General features: G+C 44.7%; 1 protein-coding gene across 1 annotated transcript; it reads right to left on the bottom strand.

Moving 5' to 3' along the window:
• Window positions 1-819: 819 nt before the first annotated feature.
• Window positions 820-7,200, bottom strand: LOC136577650 (sulfotransferase 1C2-like). The gene is made up of 7 exons (XM_066577560.1): window positions 7,056-7,200; window positions 6,821-6,946; window positions 6,634-6,731; window positions 4,862-4,988; window positions 1,285-1,379; window positions 1,017-1,197; window positions 820-926 (listed from the first exon to the last, which is right to left on the bottom strand). Exons 1-7 carry the CDS (start codon window positions 7,186-7,188, stop codon window positions 820-822), a joined length of 867 nt encoding a protein of 288 aa, XP_066433657.1. The 5' UTR covers window positions 7,189-7,200.
• Window positions 7,201-19,415: the final 12,215 nt, after the last annotated feature.

Genomic DNA, 19,415 nt, shown 5'->3' with positions numbered 1-19,415 from the left:
AAACATCACAGGAAAAAATAAATAAATAATTCGCAAGTGGGTAGGCACCCTTAAATCAGAAAAAGATTGTGAGTTGATGTGTTCTAATAGGGTTAAGCTTAGTCCAGACGGATGACACTAGGTTTCTTAAAACTATTTATACATACTACGTAATAGATTTGTTAGAATGCCCTTGTGGAAAGGGAGATGTAGGCAGAACAAAAAATCCTTTAAAGAATACATATATCAAAACAGATTTGATTTAAAAAAAAAATAAAAAATTGAACAGTAATCCCATTGAACATGTTTGGGATCTGCTGGAAACGGCTGTGAGCTCTGCTGTTACTTATCTGCAAAATGTGCCCCACCTGATGGAGCTGCTGCAGCAGGCATGGGGTGAGATACGTATGGAGGATGTTCAATACCTTGTGGAATCTGTTCCCTGATGTCTGAAAGTAATGATTGCCCAAAAGGGTGGACCAAACCATTATTGAGGAGGTGTTCCTAAAGCAGTTATTCGGTGTATAGGATATTATTTATAATGAGAGGATAGTGATGTCACAAGTGTAAGATATAGTGGGGACAAATAAAAGATACGCCCCTCGGCCTGAACACTGGCCTCTGCACCACTTTTTCGTACATACCAACATTCCTGACTTGTAATGGATTGTGTATTAAGTGACAGTGTAATTTACACTTTTTAATTGTATGATCATCAAGTAACAAACACAATTAGGATATTGTTACACATAATTAACATTTAACAGGTACAAAAGAATTAGGGTTGTAAATGAATGTGACCAGGAGGATCCTAAGAAGTTCTAAGGTGATTTCATGCTCCTAGAAGCAGAAGGTCAGGTCAGTATCAGACATTTCCTTCTTGTAAAATTCATCAAATACTTCAATTTGAGCAACTGTGAAATGACTCATCCAGTCTCCCCAGGTTCCTGGAATGAAGAAAATACAAGATTTAGTGTCTAGGACTGCAGACATAGAGGTTACTGTAATAGACATCAGTGGGAGGTAAGCATTCATACCTTTCCTCAAGAAGGGTGAGATTGTTTGGTCCATGATGGAGCTTGGGATGGTGCTGTAGTTGGCCATGGGGTTGTCTTTCATGGCTTTGAAGGTTGTATGCTGGTGGATCTTCTCCACAACATCCTCGGGTAGATCCTTCCCTATGTACTTCATCACCTTTCTGATTTCTCGCTTTGGGTCCTAAGGAGAAGTTTAGAAGTCCTGATCAGCTCTCACAAGACAGCGACATTGGTATAAAAGAAGCCTATTGTGACGTAATCTCCTCACCTCTAACATGTCCTCATAGAAGAGGTAGAGGATGTCTCTCTGATGTCTTATTTTCCAAAAGTCCTTAACGTGATCGGCCCACGGTCCATAAGAAACTACAGGAGGCAAGCAAGACAAATTACTGGGCATCCCGCAGCCACACATTAGGCTCACATCACGTCTTGTGAACACACAACATATGCACCTGGAATTCTCTTGGCATATACACCAAACATACCATTCACCCAATGGATACCAGAAGAGCGTATAGATAGCTGTTGGCAGAACACTCATTTGAGTCTGGCAAGCATCATTCTGCCATTTCTGTGCATATAGACCCTGTCTGTTTTCATCTAGCACTGAGAGGGTTAACCAGTCCTCTGCCTCAGCTCAGCTGTGGTATTAATGGGCAATCACTTCCTTATTTAAGCTGAGCTGGTCCACTTCCTGGTTGCCTCAGTATTGGAGTTTCCTCTGGCCACTCCACTGCTAGATCTTCTGTCTATTTTGACCTTTCCCTGCATATCCCATTTCTACCTTTGCCTTGTGCTGTGTATCTATATGTGTTCATTTCCCTTCTGTCTGTGTTTATTCTCATCTCTGTAGTAAGTTAGTTCTGTGCAGTCTCTTTGCTGTGTTCAGTGCTTCATCCCCGTTTTGTCAGGGCTAGTCAAACCCTAGTTTCCAGTGCTGGCCCGCCCTTATTGGGGCGATTACCCCGCTTGTAGGCAGGTCCCCTTCCATCTCTGTTTACCTTAGGAATACCTAAGAAGGGAAACTGGCCCTGTCTGCTGGGGTCATGGCCAGTCACCTTGTTTGGTATATAAACCAGGCTGGTTGGTTAGCCCAGTGAATCCACATTCCAGAATCCGTAACCGTAGACCGAGACCATGGACCGCCGCTGACGCCTCCAGAGAGGGAGCTTTTGAGCTGTGGAAAAAATTGGTTCAACAGCGCAATTGCCAGGAACAGATCCTGGCTTATTTGTGCAACCCGAGCACTCATCTGAATTCCATGTCTAGTGATGCAGTGGTGCCACAGTTCCCAGCAGACACTACTTCGACTCCTTTTGCAGTCAGGTTTTTCGAATGGATCCGGGCTTTGTTTGGCTGCAGCACCACACCGCGAGTGTGACTCCAAACAATGTCACGGTTTCTTCAACCAACGTTCACTGCACTTTGAGCTGCGGTCTCATTTGTTTCCCATGAATCGCGTCAAAGTGGTGTTCATGATGTCTCACCTGTCTCGTTAGGCTTTGACCTGGATTAATCTCCTCTGGGAGAGAGACGATCTGGTGGTTAATGATCTCACCTTGTTTGTAGAGACATTTGAGGGTCTTTGATGAACCAGGTCGCACTACTTCAGCCACTTCAGCCCTGTTATGTCTACTGCAGGGTAGTCTCTCTGTAGTGCAATATGACATTTAGTTTAGAACTCTGGCCTCGGAGTGGAGTTCAAACAATGAGGCCTTGGTAGCGAGATTCTGGGAGAGCTTGTCAGGTTGCAATAAAAGATGAGTTGGCTGGTTGCGAGGTTCCAGCTTCCCTGGATGCCTGGCTATGAGAATTGATCTCCAGTTCCAGGAGAGAACCAAGGAGGGTACCCAGGAGGGGAGGTCGACACACCTGGCACCCAAGTACCAGGGGCCACTTTTTGTTCTGCCCACTACCTTTTTGGCTGATGACCCTGAACCCATGCAGGTTGATCAAGTCAAACTATCTGAGGAGGAATGCATGCACAGACGCTCTCAAAAAATGTGCATGTACTGTAGAGCTCTGGGTCACCAGGTTGGTTCCTGCCCTCGTAAAGCGGGAGAACTCTCGAGCCTAGTGTCTGTAGGAGTAGCTACCCTAGGTATTAACCAGCCCCCTCCAGGTTTTTGTTTACCTGTGCCACTGTCTGTTTCCAGTACAGCGTTCCATGTCTGCCTGTCTGGTTCAGCAGGGAATTTCATACATCAGGCCATGGTGGACCACTACCAGATTCCTACTCAACATATGGAGAGAACTCTGGTGGTGACAACTATGGGTGGTGGTATCCTTTCCAAAACTGTCCAGTTTGTCACATAGCCACTGGTTTTGAAAGTAGGTTCAACACCCAGATTTTTTTTTTTGCTACTTCCAAGTTGCACTAGTGCCTTGTTGCTAGGTCTGCCATGGCTCAATTCCACATTGGATTGGAGTTATGGGAGGGTGTTACAATGGGGGTAATCCTGCCATTGTAAGTGCTTGCTCCCACTACCAGCTGTTCATCCCTCTCTGCCTCATAACCTCCAGAGTCGTCCAGAAAGGTCTTTGTCACTACCCTGACCTGCAGAGGTAACGCGGAGACCCTCGGTCAGATGGTCAGTCATGACAATATTCTCTCTCCTCCTTGCTCTCCTAATACTTGCTGCAAGCTCCCGCACAGCAGATACACTTGCGGTGTGCTGTAAAGAGACCGCTTGTGTGAAAAAGTCAATACACAGGAGCTTTGTAGAGGTGGACATCCTCTTTATGCCGAAGCAAATTACCGGGTGCTCCTGGAATGTCAAATAGTGGCCAGAAGGAGCAATCACCACCTCCTGACTCCTTAGAAAACAGAGTCTTCCTGTTTTTGAATAGAACGGTGGTGTTGGATGGCACAAGATGCAAGATACGATGCGGACACCAGTCTACAAAAAAAACTCATGGTTAGTGATAAAGCCAGACTATCACTACCTAATGATCATAACCTGTGGTAGATATGGAACACAAAGTACAGTTAATGCACACCATCACATATTACACGTACCACAGTAAAGTAATGTACTGTTTCTCTACACAGTCAATATTTACTGAAGAGGTGTCTGAGGAGCTGATGCACACCAAGGGAAAAGTTCCTTTCAATGCAAAGCTCCAATGATTAATAAAACGATCAATATCAAAGTCTCTATCTAGCAGGCCTGCTTATAGTCTAAGCTCGGATTGTTCGTGTGCACACACTAGGTTTTACTGAGGTACTTCCACACCTACAAACTCTAGTGTCCTTCCCACAGGGATGGGCATACAGCGTTGTTCAATGTCTGTTGCCTGTCTCCAAAGCATTTAATTGTAGAAGAAAGGATCAGTCTCTAGAATAACTCCCACAGGCTCCCTATGGCCGTGGCCTTCGTGGATTTGCACTCCGAACTCCTTCAAGAATTCAGACTCAGCACTCCTTCACAGCCCATCGTTGCTCCGGCCACAGCTAGCAGCCCACAGAGTCTCTCAGCTGCCCCTAGTCACAGCCAGCTGCACACAGTCCTCAGTGACTCCCTGATCACTTCACCATCACTTCTTCATCCTCAGGAAGTTTGCACCCATTCCGGGCGTAGAGTTTTATTTTGGTGTGAAAACATTCCCCCCTGCAAATAAATGTTCGAATAAGCGTAACAAATATTTGCAAATGTGAACGCATTTCTGGGGTCCCCCCTTACATGTGCTGTACTGGTTGTAAGTGGTCTCCGAAGCATTTAAAGAGGGCATTTAGAGGGTCAAATTGTGCCCTTGTTACTAGGCTATCTGTAAGATGTCAGAGTGTTTTCATGATGGTCTGTGCCCATAAATCAGCAGATAGAGTATATAGATCCTATATGTACCTGTCCCTTTTATGAACTGGTGAAGAAATTCATCAAATGTTCCCGGATCTGGGTGGATAATGGCCATGCGGTAGAAATGATAAAATGACACCAATACGTCCTTAGGATTTCGGGCCACATAAATAATCTGTGGAGGAGAGGATCGTAAAAAGTTGTATAATCGAGAGTGAACAGGATCTACAGCGAGACAGAGACCTGAAATGGCACAACATGAAGAAAGTGCAAGAGGGAGAGAAAGTCCAGTGATTGACCATACTCTACAGAATAAGACAGAAGGTTATATTGGAAGACGGACATAAGTGTACTGCAAGAGACAGAGGGAGAGAGATCATACATGTTGGGCCGAGCTCTACAGAAGGAGAACTAGACCCAGCCTTACAGAAAGCATGGGAGCCCTGAGAGCAGAGCAATAATGGATCTAGCCAGGTAGAACGAGACATACACCTGTTTATAAAGTAACGGCGAAGGCCATGCAGTGAATGACGACTTAAGTAAAGCCCTCAGCCCTTTCATGATTGGCACTTCCCTATATGGGATTGTCATCGTGACCACAGAGTGCAGCATAAAATCACGTGACAAGTTTAATGTGGATCAGTTTCAATGCGAATCCATATTAGATCGGAGTGACTTCCAACAAAGCCCGGTCTTCGATGCTAAACTAGCCGGGGCCAGGACTTCACTGCCGAGCACATGTGGTTCTCTTGTATAACGGTGTGTAGAGTATACAGAAAATGGTGTGAGCGAGGAAAGTATCTAGCGAAAGGGAATCCTGTGGACGGAAACAACTCCTCACCAAAAGGGGTCAGAGGAGGATGTGAGGAATCATTCCGAGGGCTACTTCAGATAATTACTGATGCATAATGGGACAAAACAAAACCCTTGATTTCAATGGTTTCACTTTCTTTAGTGAGATTCCCACCCGTTAATACTACATGTGAGAAACATGGGTCCAGACCTATCTTCCCACTGGTTCTTTCAAACTCCTACACTAAAACCCGTTCATGCGCAACTACACTCCGTAGTGGCGAGCATAGTTGCGCATAAGCATGTGTGTTTTTGCCATGATAAGCAGGCCCTAAATTGTTGGAAGCAGCTGAATACAATGCTGGAGCTCCAACTAATGTGTGCAAACACCCAACTCGCCGTTCCTTAGCACAGATGGGATATAACAGCAGATGACCAGGTCCAGCGCCATTGTGTCTAAGAGAAACAGAAAGGCGAGCCGCTACGGGACAAAAAGAGCACAAAAACTTGTATCACTGAGCAGCGGAAAAACATCTCCTGGTCAGAGGGATTCAGTTCTGTGTTGCGGCATGGTGATAGCTCAGAATTTGGCACAAGCAGCATGAATCCATGATCCTGTAACGCTGGTGCAGTAATGGGATGGTTTCTTGTCACACCTGGTTCCTCTGATACTTATGGATGCACGTCATAATGGATTTCTGTGGTTCTGAAGATCAAAGGAAATCCAACGTACTACTAGATGGGGGTCTCTGATAAGTGGCTGTTTAGTAGATGGTCCCAATTAGAACAATAGAGAAGGACCTGATTCTACAGCAAGAGAAGAACGAGGACCTTTAGAGTAATGGGAGGACCAAACCCTACAGCAAGGGAGGTAGACCTGGTAAGAGATAAGCCTGGGATAGGAAGCAGACTAGTGATAAGACACATAGTTGGAGTTAGCTTTATAGCAGCAGTGAAGTAGACAGGGCAGGAGATGGAAAATCAACTGCTTGTCATCAGCTGTGGTCCATGAAGAGCCACGTAAGTACCTTGCAGTTCTTCTCCCAAAAACTCTCTGGCAGGAGGTGGACGGGTAAATGAGACTTCATCAAGCGAGGAGGCTTCATTTTATTAAGTTTCTCAATGCCTAATGAAGAGGCAGGTTGTTATAACATATGGAGCATATATCATACAAGAGACGTGTAGCAAAAAAACCTAAACATCTGCAGCGCTTACCTGTTGGCATATCAGGCATGGCAAACTCTAAGAAGGGCACCCGCTCAAATATGGCTCCACGTTGGCTTGTCTTATTCTCTCCATCGTGTAGAACTAAGTCCACAATCTCACTCATCCAAGTGGTACCTACCAAGGGTCAACATGGCATAGAATACTTAGACATGGGGAAAGAAGGGTTTCTGGGCACCTGCAGGGTGCAGGTGGGCTGCAGGCACCACACCTTCCTTGCTCTCACCAGATTTGGGGTAGGTGTCTATCAGCAGGTCCCCTTCTTCAGCCTGGAAATTCTCCACATTCTCCCAGTTGTCTGCAAAGTATGCGATGAGGGGCAGATCACCCACCATTTTCAGAGGAGGACGACTAGCCATGTCTGCAGATCTATCAGCCAGAGATTGGGGGTATAGGTTTCAGGTATCAATCTGTATGGTGCAGCAAAGAAAGAGTTACTCCTTACTCCAAAGAAAAATGATATATTAGCACAGAGTCAAAACCTTGTACAAGTTTTGCGGTGATCTTCGCAAAGACTTTGCTAAATTTTTTTGTACGAGAATTAATTGCTCAGTTCTGAAACAGACATTTTAAATATCCAACTGCTGCCACCAACTTGTCTGTCAACGATTTTTCACGGATCAACTAATCTGAGCGCACTCACTGCTACCAATTGCATCAGAGCCTCGATGAGTTAGAGTACAGGCTGATTTGTACCAACTTTTCCCAGGCTCCTGCACATATGCAAAAAAAAAAAAAAAGCTTAAATAACCCCCTGGTCAGTCTAAGGTCTCCAGCACTCTACAAACACAACATACACACACCTTTTATGTCACCGATACGCTGGAACCCAGACTATGAATTATGAACACAGTTTTTGCAGTTATGGTCCATTTTAAAACAGACAGGACTTGACTAATAAATTGCAGATTTATTCTAAAATAGACTAGCAGTGCTAAATATACATATGTATAAAAAAAAAAAATACAGAGAGCAACGTTACAATGGAGATAATGTTTTCAGGCATACACAGACAGTAAAATAGAATGTATGCGTATGCAACCATAACTCATGAACGCCTGGAGCAATTTCAACCAAACTTGGTACATATATAACTCATCCCATGGGGACAAATTTTTTTGGGGGGTAAGACAGCTCCACTACTCGAGGGGGGGGGGGGGATGCCAGAATTGCACTTGAGCAGATGTTTTTTTATTTCACAGTCTTATCTAACACAGATGACCTCCTCCTCATATACTAAGATATTAAAGGAGTACACACAAATTCTTTTCGTGTCTAAAAATAAAATACAACACCGGGTAATCAGCTAGTTTAAAATAAAACGAGGAAGTAAAGGTTACCAGATTTGGGAAATCACTGAAGCGAATGGGAAAGCCTTATGCAGTAGCTTATCGCCGAAGTCTGAAACTGGGTCTCTGTGAGCCCCTGGTTCTTAACCCCTTAGTGACCAAACCTGTTTGCGCCTTAATGACTAGGCCAAATTTTGCAAATCTGACGGGTGTTACTTTAACATGGAAAAAACACCAAAAAGGTTCTGCATATCGAAGCGATTCTGACATGTTTTTTTCGCCACATGTTGTACTTCATTTAGGCGGGAAAAAAAGACGATAGAATTTGTGTTTATTTATTAAAAGCGCCAAAATTGGGAAAAGTGAAAAAAGCGTCATTTTTTCACATTTCCAACTGCAATATCTCAAATATGTGCAAACATAATATAGAAATTTTTGCTAAGATATACATTTCCATCCGTTTACTTTATTTTGGGCGCACATTGGAAAAACTTGTTTTTAACCATTTAGGAGATGTACAAATTTAACATTACTTTTCAGCATTTTGAGGAACACTGTTTTCCTACACCAAGCCAAGATTGGAAAGGCTCATAGGAGTCAAAATGATAGATACCCCCACAAGTGACCCCATTTTAAAAACTACACCCCTTAACGTATTCACTGAGGGGTGTGATGAGTATTTTGACCCCACAGTTTTTTTTCAGGAGTCAATGCAATTTAGAAGAGAAAAACTAAAATTTCATATTTTTGCAAATATGTCATTTTAAAGACAGGACTTTTTTCTATAGTACACATGAAAATTAGGATTTGCACCCCAGAATGGATACCCCTGTTTGTCCCGTGCTCAGAAACATACCCATTGTGGCCCTAGTATTACGTCTATGCACAGTGGGGCCCAAAATGAAAGGAGCAACTGGTGGCTTTCGGAACAGATATGTTGCTTGAAGGAGATTTAGGCCCTATTGCACAGTTGTAGAGCCATTGAGTGACCAAAACGATAGAGAACCCCCACAAATGAAAACTAGACCCCTTAACGAATTCCTCTAGGGGTGTATTGTGTATTTTGACCCCACAGTATTTGAATGAATCTAAGCAAAGCAGAAAGAAAAAATTACAATTTTCATTTTTTTGGCAATTGTCAATTTAAAAACTGGGTTTTTTTGTACAGTGTACATAGGAATGAAGACTTTTACCCCAAAATGAATACCCCGGTTTGTCTCGTGTTCAGAAACATACCCATTGTGGCCCTAATCTACTTGGACACATGGCTAGGCCCATAATGGAGGGAATGCCCGCTGGATTTCAGGGCAGAACTGAATAAATTCAAGGCCCCATTGCCCACTTATACGGGGGGGGGGGGGGGGAAATTGACTTCCTAAAAATAATCCCCCACCCCCACCCCACCATCCCCATTTTTTGGCATTCCCTAAATATTAGATAAAAGTAATAAACTGTGTTTTATGTCCAAAGACAGGGGTAATTACGGAGGCTGTTTGGGCACATGGGGCAAGGAAACAGAGTACCCCCAAAAAAGCATGAAAGGGGGGGGGGGGGGGGGGGGGAGGATATTTTGTGACCTCAGCGGCAGGGATGGGGTGTAAAAAGTGGCGCTCTGTGAGACTTTGTAATCTTGCTGCGGTGCGGCGGTCTCACAGAGAAGGCGCACAACAAGCTGCTCCTGGAACTGCATGAAGGCGAGCGTTCCCAGGGCTTCTTGTAAATTACAGATTACAGGTAGCGGTCTGAATAACGCCGGGTTCATGCAGCCATAGGTGGAATCCGCTTGCGGAGGTCCGCAGCGGATCCCAGCTGTGACCCTGCGTACGGCTGCGTAATGTACTGCGCATAACTGCCTACTCACACAGACGGTCATGCGCATTACACCGTTTTTTGTTTTTATTTCCCGCGTCGTCGCTTAGAGATGACCCGGGTACCCGCAGCCCGTACACAAGGCACAATGGGCTCTAGGTCGCTGATATCTGCGGTAAAATATAGCATGCCGTGTTCTGTTTCTGCCAGTGGATTACGTAATTCTGACCCGCTAATTGAGGGGAATTGTGTAATCCAATGCATGTGATTGATCTGCGTATTACCGCTGATCAAGCGCATGCAGAACCCGTAATTCCTCTCCGGTCATGCGTGACCGGCCTAATGTTAGATCGCTACTTTATCACGTGACCGGGGACCGCTCAGCGAGGCCTCTGGTCACTGCTCCAAGCACTCAGCAACCGTTGATCACTGGGAGCAAGGCGATTTAAAATTTTCTGGGCTCCCCGGCTCCTGCGAATGCATCCGGCATTTTGCTGGCGGGCGCATACCCAGTAGCCAGCAGGATCCATGGAGGATAATCGCATCTGGATTCAAATGTGGAAGCCTCCGAGAAGATGTTTCATCTCCTCTCACCGATCGCATCTTGACTCCACCAGGACTTCCTCGTGGCGTCAAGTTACACTAATACCGAGCGAGGCATGGGGGAACACAGGCAATACAAGAATTACATGTGGAAGTCAGTTATTAGAAAGCAAACGGGGTGGGGAGGTAAGGAAGTGCAGGGGTAGAGGTTGTGTGCGTCAGCCTATGCGTTTTGGCCAAAATGCAGTACTAACACCCGCATTTTATCAGTATGCATTAGTACTTTCGTATGTAGTTTGCTAGTTGGTGGGGGAGCCCAAGATGTCAGCCAGTGTGGCCCACCTTAGAGATACAGGGCAACCCGCTGTCATATCAGCCAGGGTTGATATCCTGTATGGTGGGTCACCACCTATCTATGGCTGACATCTTTGGTATCGTTCACATGTGCAGGCTTTTAGTATATGCAGTCACTCCTCCCCATTCTGGGCTGGGTTGAGTGGGTGACTGCATATTAGCTTGCCAGGAACAAGCTGCTCCTCCACACATTATTGTCTAGCTGACTACATATCCTCAGGGCTTAAGGCCATTGCGCCTGCCCTACGGCGATTGTGCCGGTGGCGATTGTGCCTGCCTTATGGCGATCGTGCCTATGGCGACCGTGTCTGCTTTGCAGACCTTCAGGTATTTTTGGCTTTTTCAGTGAATGTGTGACAGGTAGGGTTGAAGGTGTGGGGGCCATAGGGAGGGGCGGGGGACTAGGTATGCCTCCCTGAAGGTGCATTTTTAAGGTAAGTCTGAAAGTGTTGGGCAGTCTGTGGGGGGGGGGGGGCGGTCGCCTTTACGTGCGGGGGAGGTCACTTTTACTGCTGGGGAGCCTGTAGGGGGAGTCGCCATTAGTGCCAGGGAGTCTGTGGGGGGGGGGGCTGGCGCGCCATCACTGCTGGGAGTCGCTATTATTCCTGGGGGGGGGGGGGGGGGGGGGGGCAGGGGGGGGGACATGGGGGGCACCATTACTGAAATAGTAAGAAAAGTCTGTTGTGTAGGCGCAACTCTCCAGAGGTTCCAATAAAGGTACCAGAACAATTGGATGAATATCCCACTTCTCATTTTATTTAGATTAAAATCCAGCTAATAAACACATTTCGGGGTAAAGCCCTTCATCAGTAGTGCTGGGATGACCAACAGTACATGGGCAATGGCTAAACACATATGAATATAAAACAAGGGTACAGTGAAGGAAAAAAATAGAGAAAGGAAGGGAAAAAATATAAAATCAAAAAATAGAAAAAAAAACCATTACTTGGTGGATGAATGGATAACACAGCAGTATATACATAGTAATACATGCATAATAAAAACTATTTTAATAAAACAGCGAAGGCTGCAGACTAATAAATTACATATAACTTGAATCTGTGGATGACAACAGCTTGTAGTAATATTAAATGATAAGTATGAGCAATAAATATTTAATATTCGCACCTGTGTGTCTGAACAGGTTGCCACAAACATACATATGTGAGCGCAAATGGGATATGCATAAGTTACCATACAAAGCTAGGGAGGGGAGGGGGAAATAAAAACCCACACACACTACTATAATGTGTACTAATATAACATTGATGCAATATATGCACGTATACCCCCCCCCCCCTACATAACTACCTGCTCATGCAGGTGCATACACACAATGTGACCTGATAATTGAACTATGAACTAGCCTTCACTCTCAGGGAGGGGAACTGATAACCCTAATACTGGGTAACCGAGTCAGCGGGAAATAAGAGCATTAAGGTCGGCCATAAATGATAAAAGGCAACAATATAGACAAAGTTACTTCACTGAGAGAAACGAATCAACAGAACAGCTGGAGGCTGACCATGAGCTGGAGCACAGCCGATGTCCAAGGGAGAAATGGATGAGGCTAAGGGGAGACAGGGAATTTATCCTGATTTTGTGGGCAGGGCTTCACAGCAGATGTGGTGATAGGCTGTTTGGTAACGGGAGGCGGGGACAAGTGGAGACATGGATGGTAGCTGGATATGGGGCTAGTTGTGAATGAGGGAACGTATGATACAAATAGGGAAAAGCCATTGAACTGCATACATACAGCCATATAACCGCATGAGTGCAGATACAATCACAGGGGAATGCATTAATGAAATTATTATATGATCATGATGGTATACAGATGTGTGGCTGGAACCTCGTGATCAGCCAGCATAAACATTTTCCAGCCTTTCATTGAGTCCCAACGATACAAGAGTGTTAAGTCTGAAGATCCAGTACATTTCTCTCTTTCTTACCCCCTTAGCTAAGGAGCTTTTTTGCTTTTTTCCATTTTTGTTTTTTCCTCCTCCCTTTTAAAAAATCGTAGCTCCTTTATTTATTCATTGACGCCGCTGTATGAGGGCTTGGTTTTTGCAGACAAGTTGTATTTTTCAATGGTGCTATTTATTGTACCTTAGGGCTTATTCAGACGACCGTATATCAGCCGCGTATTCACACCGGCCAATATACGGCGTCCCTCTCTGCAGGGGGAGGAGGCTGGAAGAGACTGGAGCAGTGCACTGAGCTCTTGCCCCCTCTCTGCCTCCTCTTCACACCTCGGCACTATTTGCAATAGGATGGGGTTGGACAGGGGGGGGGAGCTAACTCTTGAAACTTAGCTCGCCCCGCCCCGCCTCCTCTCATTGCAAATAGTGCCAAGGGGCGGAGAGGGAGCAGGAGTTCAGTGCACTGCTCCCGCCTCTTCCAGCCTCCTTCCCCTGCAGAGAGGGACGCCGTATATTGGCCGGCATGAATACCCAGCCGATATACGGTCATCTGAATAAGCCCTTATAATGTACTGAAAAACTTTTAAAAAATTTCTAAGTGGAGAGAAATGGAAAAAAAAAACGACATTCCACCATCTTTCTGTGCGTCTTGTTCCCACGGCGCCCAAACTGCAACAAAAATAACCTGATAACTTTATTCTATGGGTCAGTGCGATTACTGCGATACCGAACTTATATATTTTTATTTTGCTATTCTACTTGTATTTTTTTTAAGATATTTAATTTTTGAAAATTATTTTCTCTCTCCATTTTCTGCGCACAATAACTTTATTCTTCTTCCGACATTATGTAGGACTCATTTTGCGCGGTACGTCCCGTCGTTTCCGATTGTACCATTTTTGAATACAAACAACTTTTTGATCGCTTTTTATTATATTTTTTCTTGGAGTGACTAAAAAACCGTGCGGGGTAAATAATGCATTACTTTGATAGATTAGATTTTTCCGGACGCAGCAATACCAAATACATATTTTTGCTTTATGGCAAAAGGTTTTTTTTTTAACTTTCATTACTTTTTTTAAAAATAATTAATAAAACTTTTTTTTTTTTTACACTTTCCTTTAGTCCCCAGAGGGGACAACAACCAGTGATGCTTTGATCGCTGTTGTAGTATGATGTAATGCCATAACATTACATCATACTGCATTCTGACAGGCAGCCTACCAAGCCACCCCATGGGGAAGGCTTGATGGGCAGTCTGCCAAGACAGCCATGGGGCCTTTCAGAAGGCCTCCGGCTGCCATGACACCTGCACGGGGGGTTTAAATGCCGCTGTCAGAGTTGACAGCGTCATTTAAAGGGTTGATAGCCTGCGGGTGTCAGCTGTAATAAACAGCTGACGCCCGCACTGTATGAAGGGAGATAACAGCACTATCTTCCTCCACACACATTCTGCAGTGGCAGGACGTAAAAATACTATTGGGCCGGCACTGAGGGGTGAAAACCTCAAAACGGTTGTTTATAGGGAGTGGAATTTGTTGAAGAATGTGACTGGAACAACAAATAAATCCTATTTATGAGTGATGGTAGAAGGTCACAAAATGCTGCGCTTTAATAAACCATTGGTGGAATATGATCTATGTTTATTTATACGACAGCGCAACGGCTGGATAGTGCGACCAGCATACTGTAATTTGCACGGACATTCCAGTAAATAAATAACATAATCGGTAGAGCGACTTAAAAACATTTTAATCTGAAAACCTTCTTTAGTGACCTGGCTAGTGAAGCAATTCTTCATATTACATAACACTGCGCTGCACTTGCAGCCTCTGTTACCACAACTGTAACCCCAATAAGTTTGGGGGAAAAAAGTGGGATTGATTTGTGCAACTGTTTCCCCCAGTTTGCTAGGCGCCATTATGGATTTTAGGGTCCTTGCCCTTCTGAAAGTGATTGTAGGTTTCTGAGGAATGTGTTTGGTAAGGAAGGGGTCCTTTAAAAGGATGGTCCAATATTTTTCTAATATTGAACGGTACCACTTTGTGTTGAGGGTTGTGTGTAGTGATGAAATTGGGCCTATATTTTTGAGGGTTCAATGTGCGGCCTTTGTTGACACGTATGGAGGCGTCCGTTCTGGCTCTTTTTTGGGCCATGTCTATTAGTCTCTGGGGGTATCTTTTTTCTAGGAATTTCTAAGTACTTTGCTCTCTCACTATTTGCTCTCTCTCTCTCATTACTGAGGCTTCTGTGGGGACAATATTATTGCTGGGGATACTGTTGGGGTCACTATTATTGCTGGGGCTTCTGTGGGGGTCACTATTGCTGCTGGGACTTCTGTGGGGTCACTATTGTTGCTGGGGCTTCTGTGGGGTCACTATTAATGCTGGGGCTTCTGTGGGGTCACTATTATTCCTGGGGATACTGTTAGGGTCACTACTATTGCTGGGGACACTCTGGGGATCACTATTCTTGCTGGGTATACTGTGAAGGTCATTATTATTGCTGGGGATACTGTAGGGGTCACTATTATTACTGGGGATACTGTGGGGGTCGCTATTATGGCTTGGGCTTTTGTGGGGTCACTATTATTGCTGGGGCTTCTGTGGGGGTCACTATTGTTGCTGGGGCTTCTGTGGGGTCACTATTAATGCTGGGGCTTCTGTGGGGTCACTATTATTGCTGGGGATTTTGTGCGGTCACTATTATTGCTGGGGCTTTTGTGGGGTCACTATTATTGCTGGGGCTTCTGTGGGGTCACTATTATTGCTGGGGCTTTTGTGAGGTCACTATTATTGCTGGGGATACTGTGGGGGTAGCTATTATTGCTGCGGATACTGTGGGGGTAGCTATTATTGCTGCGGATACTGTGGGGGTCGCTATTATTGCTGGGGATACTGTGGGGGGTCGCTATTATTGCTGGGGGCTGGTATAGGGGAGTGCTAATACTATTGGGCTACTGTGGGGTCACTATTTTTGCTGGGGCGAGTATAGGGTAAAGCTAATACTATTGGGCTACTGTGCAGGTCACTTTTATTGCTCGAGCGAGTATAGGGGAGTGCTAATACTATTCGGCTACTGTGAGGGTCACTATTATCGCTCAGGTGGGTATAGGGGAGCGCTAATATTATTGGGCTACTGTGGGGGTCACTATTATTACTGGGGGCGGGTATAGGGGAGTGCTAATACTATTGGGCTACTGTGGGGTCACTATTATTGCTGGGACGAGTATAGGGGAGTGCTAATACTATTTGGCTACTGTGAGGGTCACTATTATCGCTTAGGGGAGTATAGGGGAGCACTAATACTATTGGGGCTACTGTGGGGGTCACCATTATTGCTGGGGCTTCTGTGGGGTCACTATTATTCCTGCGGATACTGTGGGGGTCACTATTATTGCTGGGGACACTGTGGGGATCACTATTCTTGCTGGGTATACTGTGAAGGTCATTATTATTGCTGGGTATACTGTAGGGGTCACTATTATTACTGGGGATACTGTGGGGGTCGCTATTATGGCTTGGGCTTTTGTGGGGTCACTATTATTGCTGGGGATACTTTGGGGGTCACTGTTATTGCTGGGGCTTCTGTGAGGTCACTATTATTGCTGGGGCTTCTGTGGGGGTCACTATTATGCTGGCGCTGGTATAGGGGAGCACTAATACTACTGGGGCCACTGTGGGGGTCACTATTATTGCTGGGGCTGGTATGGGGGTCACTATTAGTACTAAGGCCACTGTGGGGGTCACGTTTACTGCTGGGGCTGGTATTGAGTGTAGTATTACTACTGAGGCCACTCTGCACGTGGCAGCGTACCTCAAGCTGACTTAGGGTATGTTTCACATGGTGGAAATTCTGCAGAATATCCGCATCTAAAAATAACTGTCAAAATTTGTACCATTCTGACTAAAAATCAGCTGTAGATATGCAGTGGCGCTCCCCCTCATCACCTCCAAGGGCTTCCCGCTGTCAGTGCACCCGGGCTTCTGGTTCCAGTGGCCTGGTCAGGTACGGCGCCACTGGTCAGGTGAGGCCACTACAGGCTGCTGGGAACCTGAAGCCAGGGAGCACTGACAGCGGGAAGCCTACGGAGGAGGTAAGGGGCAGTGCCACATAGTATGACATCAGCTGTGGATGCACGGCTAATTTCCAGTCAAAATCCGCACCAACGGTACAAATTTTGACTGTTTTGTGGATGCAGAAATGCTGCAGAATTTACTCCCTGTCTTTTTCTGTATCGGCCCTGTACTTCTTATAACGACGGAGGTAAAAATCACACCTTCCTTGGATCCAAGATCGATTGCAACGGGCAATCTGGACCTGAGATCACACTTGGTAGCATTGCAATGCAAGGAATGGAAGAGATCTGGAAAAGCATTGCAGCATAAACCAGACTGGCCAATGCAATGGTCTTTCCCATAACGACGTATGGTTGGGAATGTTGGACGCTCAGAAAAACAGACAGAAGGAAAATTGATGCGTTTGAACTCTAGTCTGGAGGAAAATGCTGCGGATACCTTGGACCGCCATGACAATGAACAAGGTAGTGTTAGATCGCGTCAAACCGAAAATATCACTAGAGGGCAAAATCACCAAACAGCGGCTCTTTTTTTGGGCACATGATGCACGCTAACTCACTGGAAACAAGACTGATGCTTGGAAGGTCAGTGGGAAGAGAAGATTAGGATGACAAAGAACAAGATGACTGGATACAATCAAGGCCACCACCAACATGTAAATCCCGGAACTGAAAGAAGCTGTGAAAGACAGGAATGCGTGGAGAACATTAATCCATGGAGTGACCGAGGGTTGGATGTGACTGAACGGATAATCATCATCATCAAATTCATACCGTGTGATAAGCCCCGCCCCTGACCACACCACTTTGTCCTGCTTTGACCCTGAGAAAATCTGGTCACCGTAGATTGCCTGTATACATGGCCGATCAGTTGTGCATGCAGAAACTGAAGGATAATCATATAGATTCACACTGGGTGCAGCAATCTAAATGATTTATCAGTCTGTGTAAAAGGGCCCTTATGGTGCTCATAGTGCACCATGGACCATGGGTGAAGTGGCTTGGTATGGAATTTAGCACTTTCTTATGCTGCGTTTACATGGGACGATTATCGTTCAGTTTAACCCTCTCCAATCCAGTGCTGGACCTCGTCCAACAATGAGATTTCCCTGCGAAGCTTCCAGGGCGAAGTCTGACACACGTTTATAACAATACTAGCTGATATACCCGGCTTTGCCCGAGTTAATTTGGTACTGGTGTTTATCTGGTGTTCACACGGAAATTCTTATGAAGTCGTGCTTACTTTAGAGATACCGGAAAAACATATGTTCACCATTTTGCATAATTCTCTGCATTACCCAGGAAACACCACGTGGAGGTAACCATGTGACGTTTACTTTATATAAAATGACATCAGGAAGTGAGAGAATTAGATTACGTACATAAAATTTGGACACTAATTATTTTGCGCATAAAATTGAATAATCAAGTCGAGACCCATTAACTTTTCCTATTTATGACATAATCAATGCTCGTGCCAAATTTCATGTTTCTATGACACCGGAAAGTGAGAAAATTAGATTCCGTCCGTAAAATTTTGGACGCTAATTCTTTTGCGCATAGAATTGAATAATCGAGTTGGGACACATTAACTTTTCCTATTTATGACATAATCAATGCCCGTGCCAAATTTCATGTTTCTATTACATTGGGAAGTGAGAGATTTAGATTATGTACGTAAAATTTAGACGCTAATTCTTTTGTGCATAGAATTGAATAATGGAGTTGGGACCCATTAGCATTTCCTTTTTATGACATAATCAATGCTCGTGCCACATTTCCTATTTCTATGACATCGGGAAGTGAGAAAATTAGATTCCGTACGTAAAATTCGGACGCCAATTCTTTTGCGCTTAGAATTGAATAATCGAGTTGGGACCCATTAGCTTTTCCTATTTATGACATAATCAATGTTCGTGCCACATTTCCTGTTTCTATGACACCGGAAAGTAAAGAAATTACATTCTGTACGTAAAATTTGGACGCTAATTCTTTTGTGCATAGAATTGAATAATGGAGTTGGGACCCATTAGCTTTTACTATTTATGACATAATCAATGCTCGTGCCAAATTTCACGTTTCTATGACACCGGAAAGTGAGATAATTAGATTCTGTACGTAAAATTTGGACGCTAATTCTTTTGCGCATAGAATTGAATAATGGAGTTGGGACCCATTAACTTTTCCTATTTATGACATAATCAATGCTCCTGCCAAATTTCACGTTTCTATGACACCGGGAAGTGACAGATTTAGATTACGTATGTAAAATTTCGACGCCAATTCTTTTGCGCTAGAATTGAATAATCGCGTTGGGACCCAATTACTTTTCCTAATTTGGAGATAATCTATGCGTGTGCCAAATTTCATGTTTCTACGACATCGGGAAGTTGGAGAACTTTTGGCGAGTCAGTCAGTCAGTGAGTGAGTCAGTGAGGGCTTTCGTCTTTATATATATAGATGCAGAAGAGAGCTCCGACAGCTAAACTTTCCTCTGCATAACATTAGAAACATGCTATATACATTGTATGTAGTTATATGAAGTCTCTGTACGGCACTGTATTACAGAGATAGATAAATGATAAATATAT

This window comes from Eleutherodactylus coqui, chromosome 8, assembly GCF_035609145.1.
Source record: "Eleutherodactylus coqui strain aEleCoq1 chromosome 8, aEleCoq1.hap1, whole genome shotgun sequence".
NCBI lineage: Eukaryota > Metazoa > Chordata > Amphibia > Anura > Eleutherodactylidae > Eleutherodactylus > Eleutherodactylus coqui.
Note: the sequence above shows the minus strand (reverse complement) of the source record. Positions and strands in the feature narration are given on the sequence as shown.

Coding starts and splice junctions, on each gene's coding strand:
- LOC136577650 (XM_066577560.1), bottom strand. CDS start 7,188: ATGGCTAGTCGTCCTCCTCTGAAAATGGTGGGTGATCTGCCCCTCATC. Junction 6,947..7,055: donor AGACACCTACCCCAAATCTG/GTGAGAGCAAGG, acceptor GACCCTTGGTAG/GTACCACTTGGATGAGTGAG. Junction 4,989..6,633: donor TTTGGGAGAAGAACTGCAAG/GTACTTACGTGG, acceptor TCTCCTCCACAG/ATTATTTATGTGGCCCGAAA.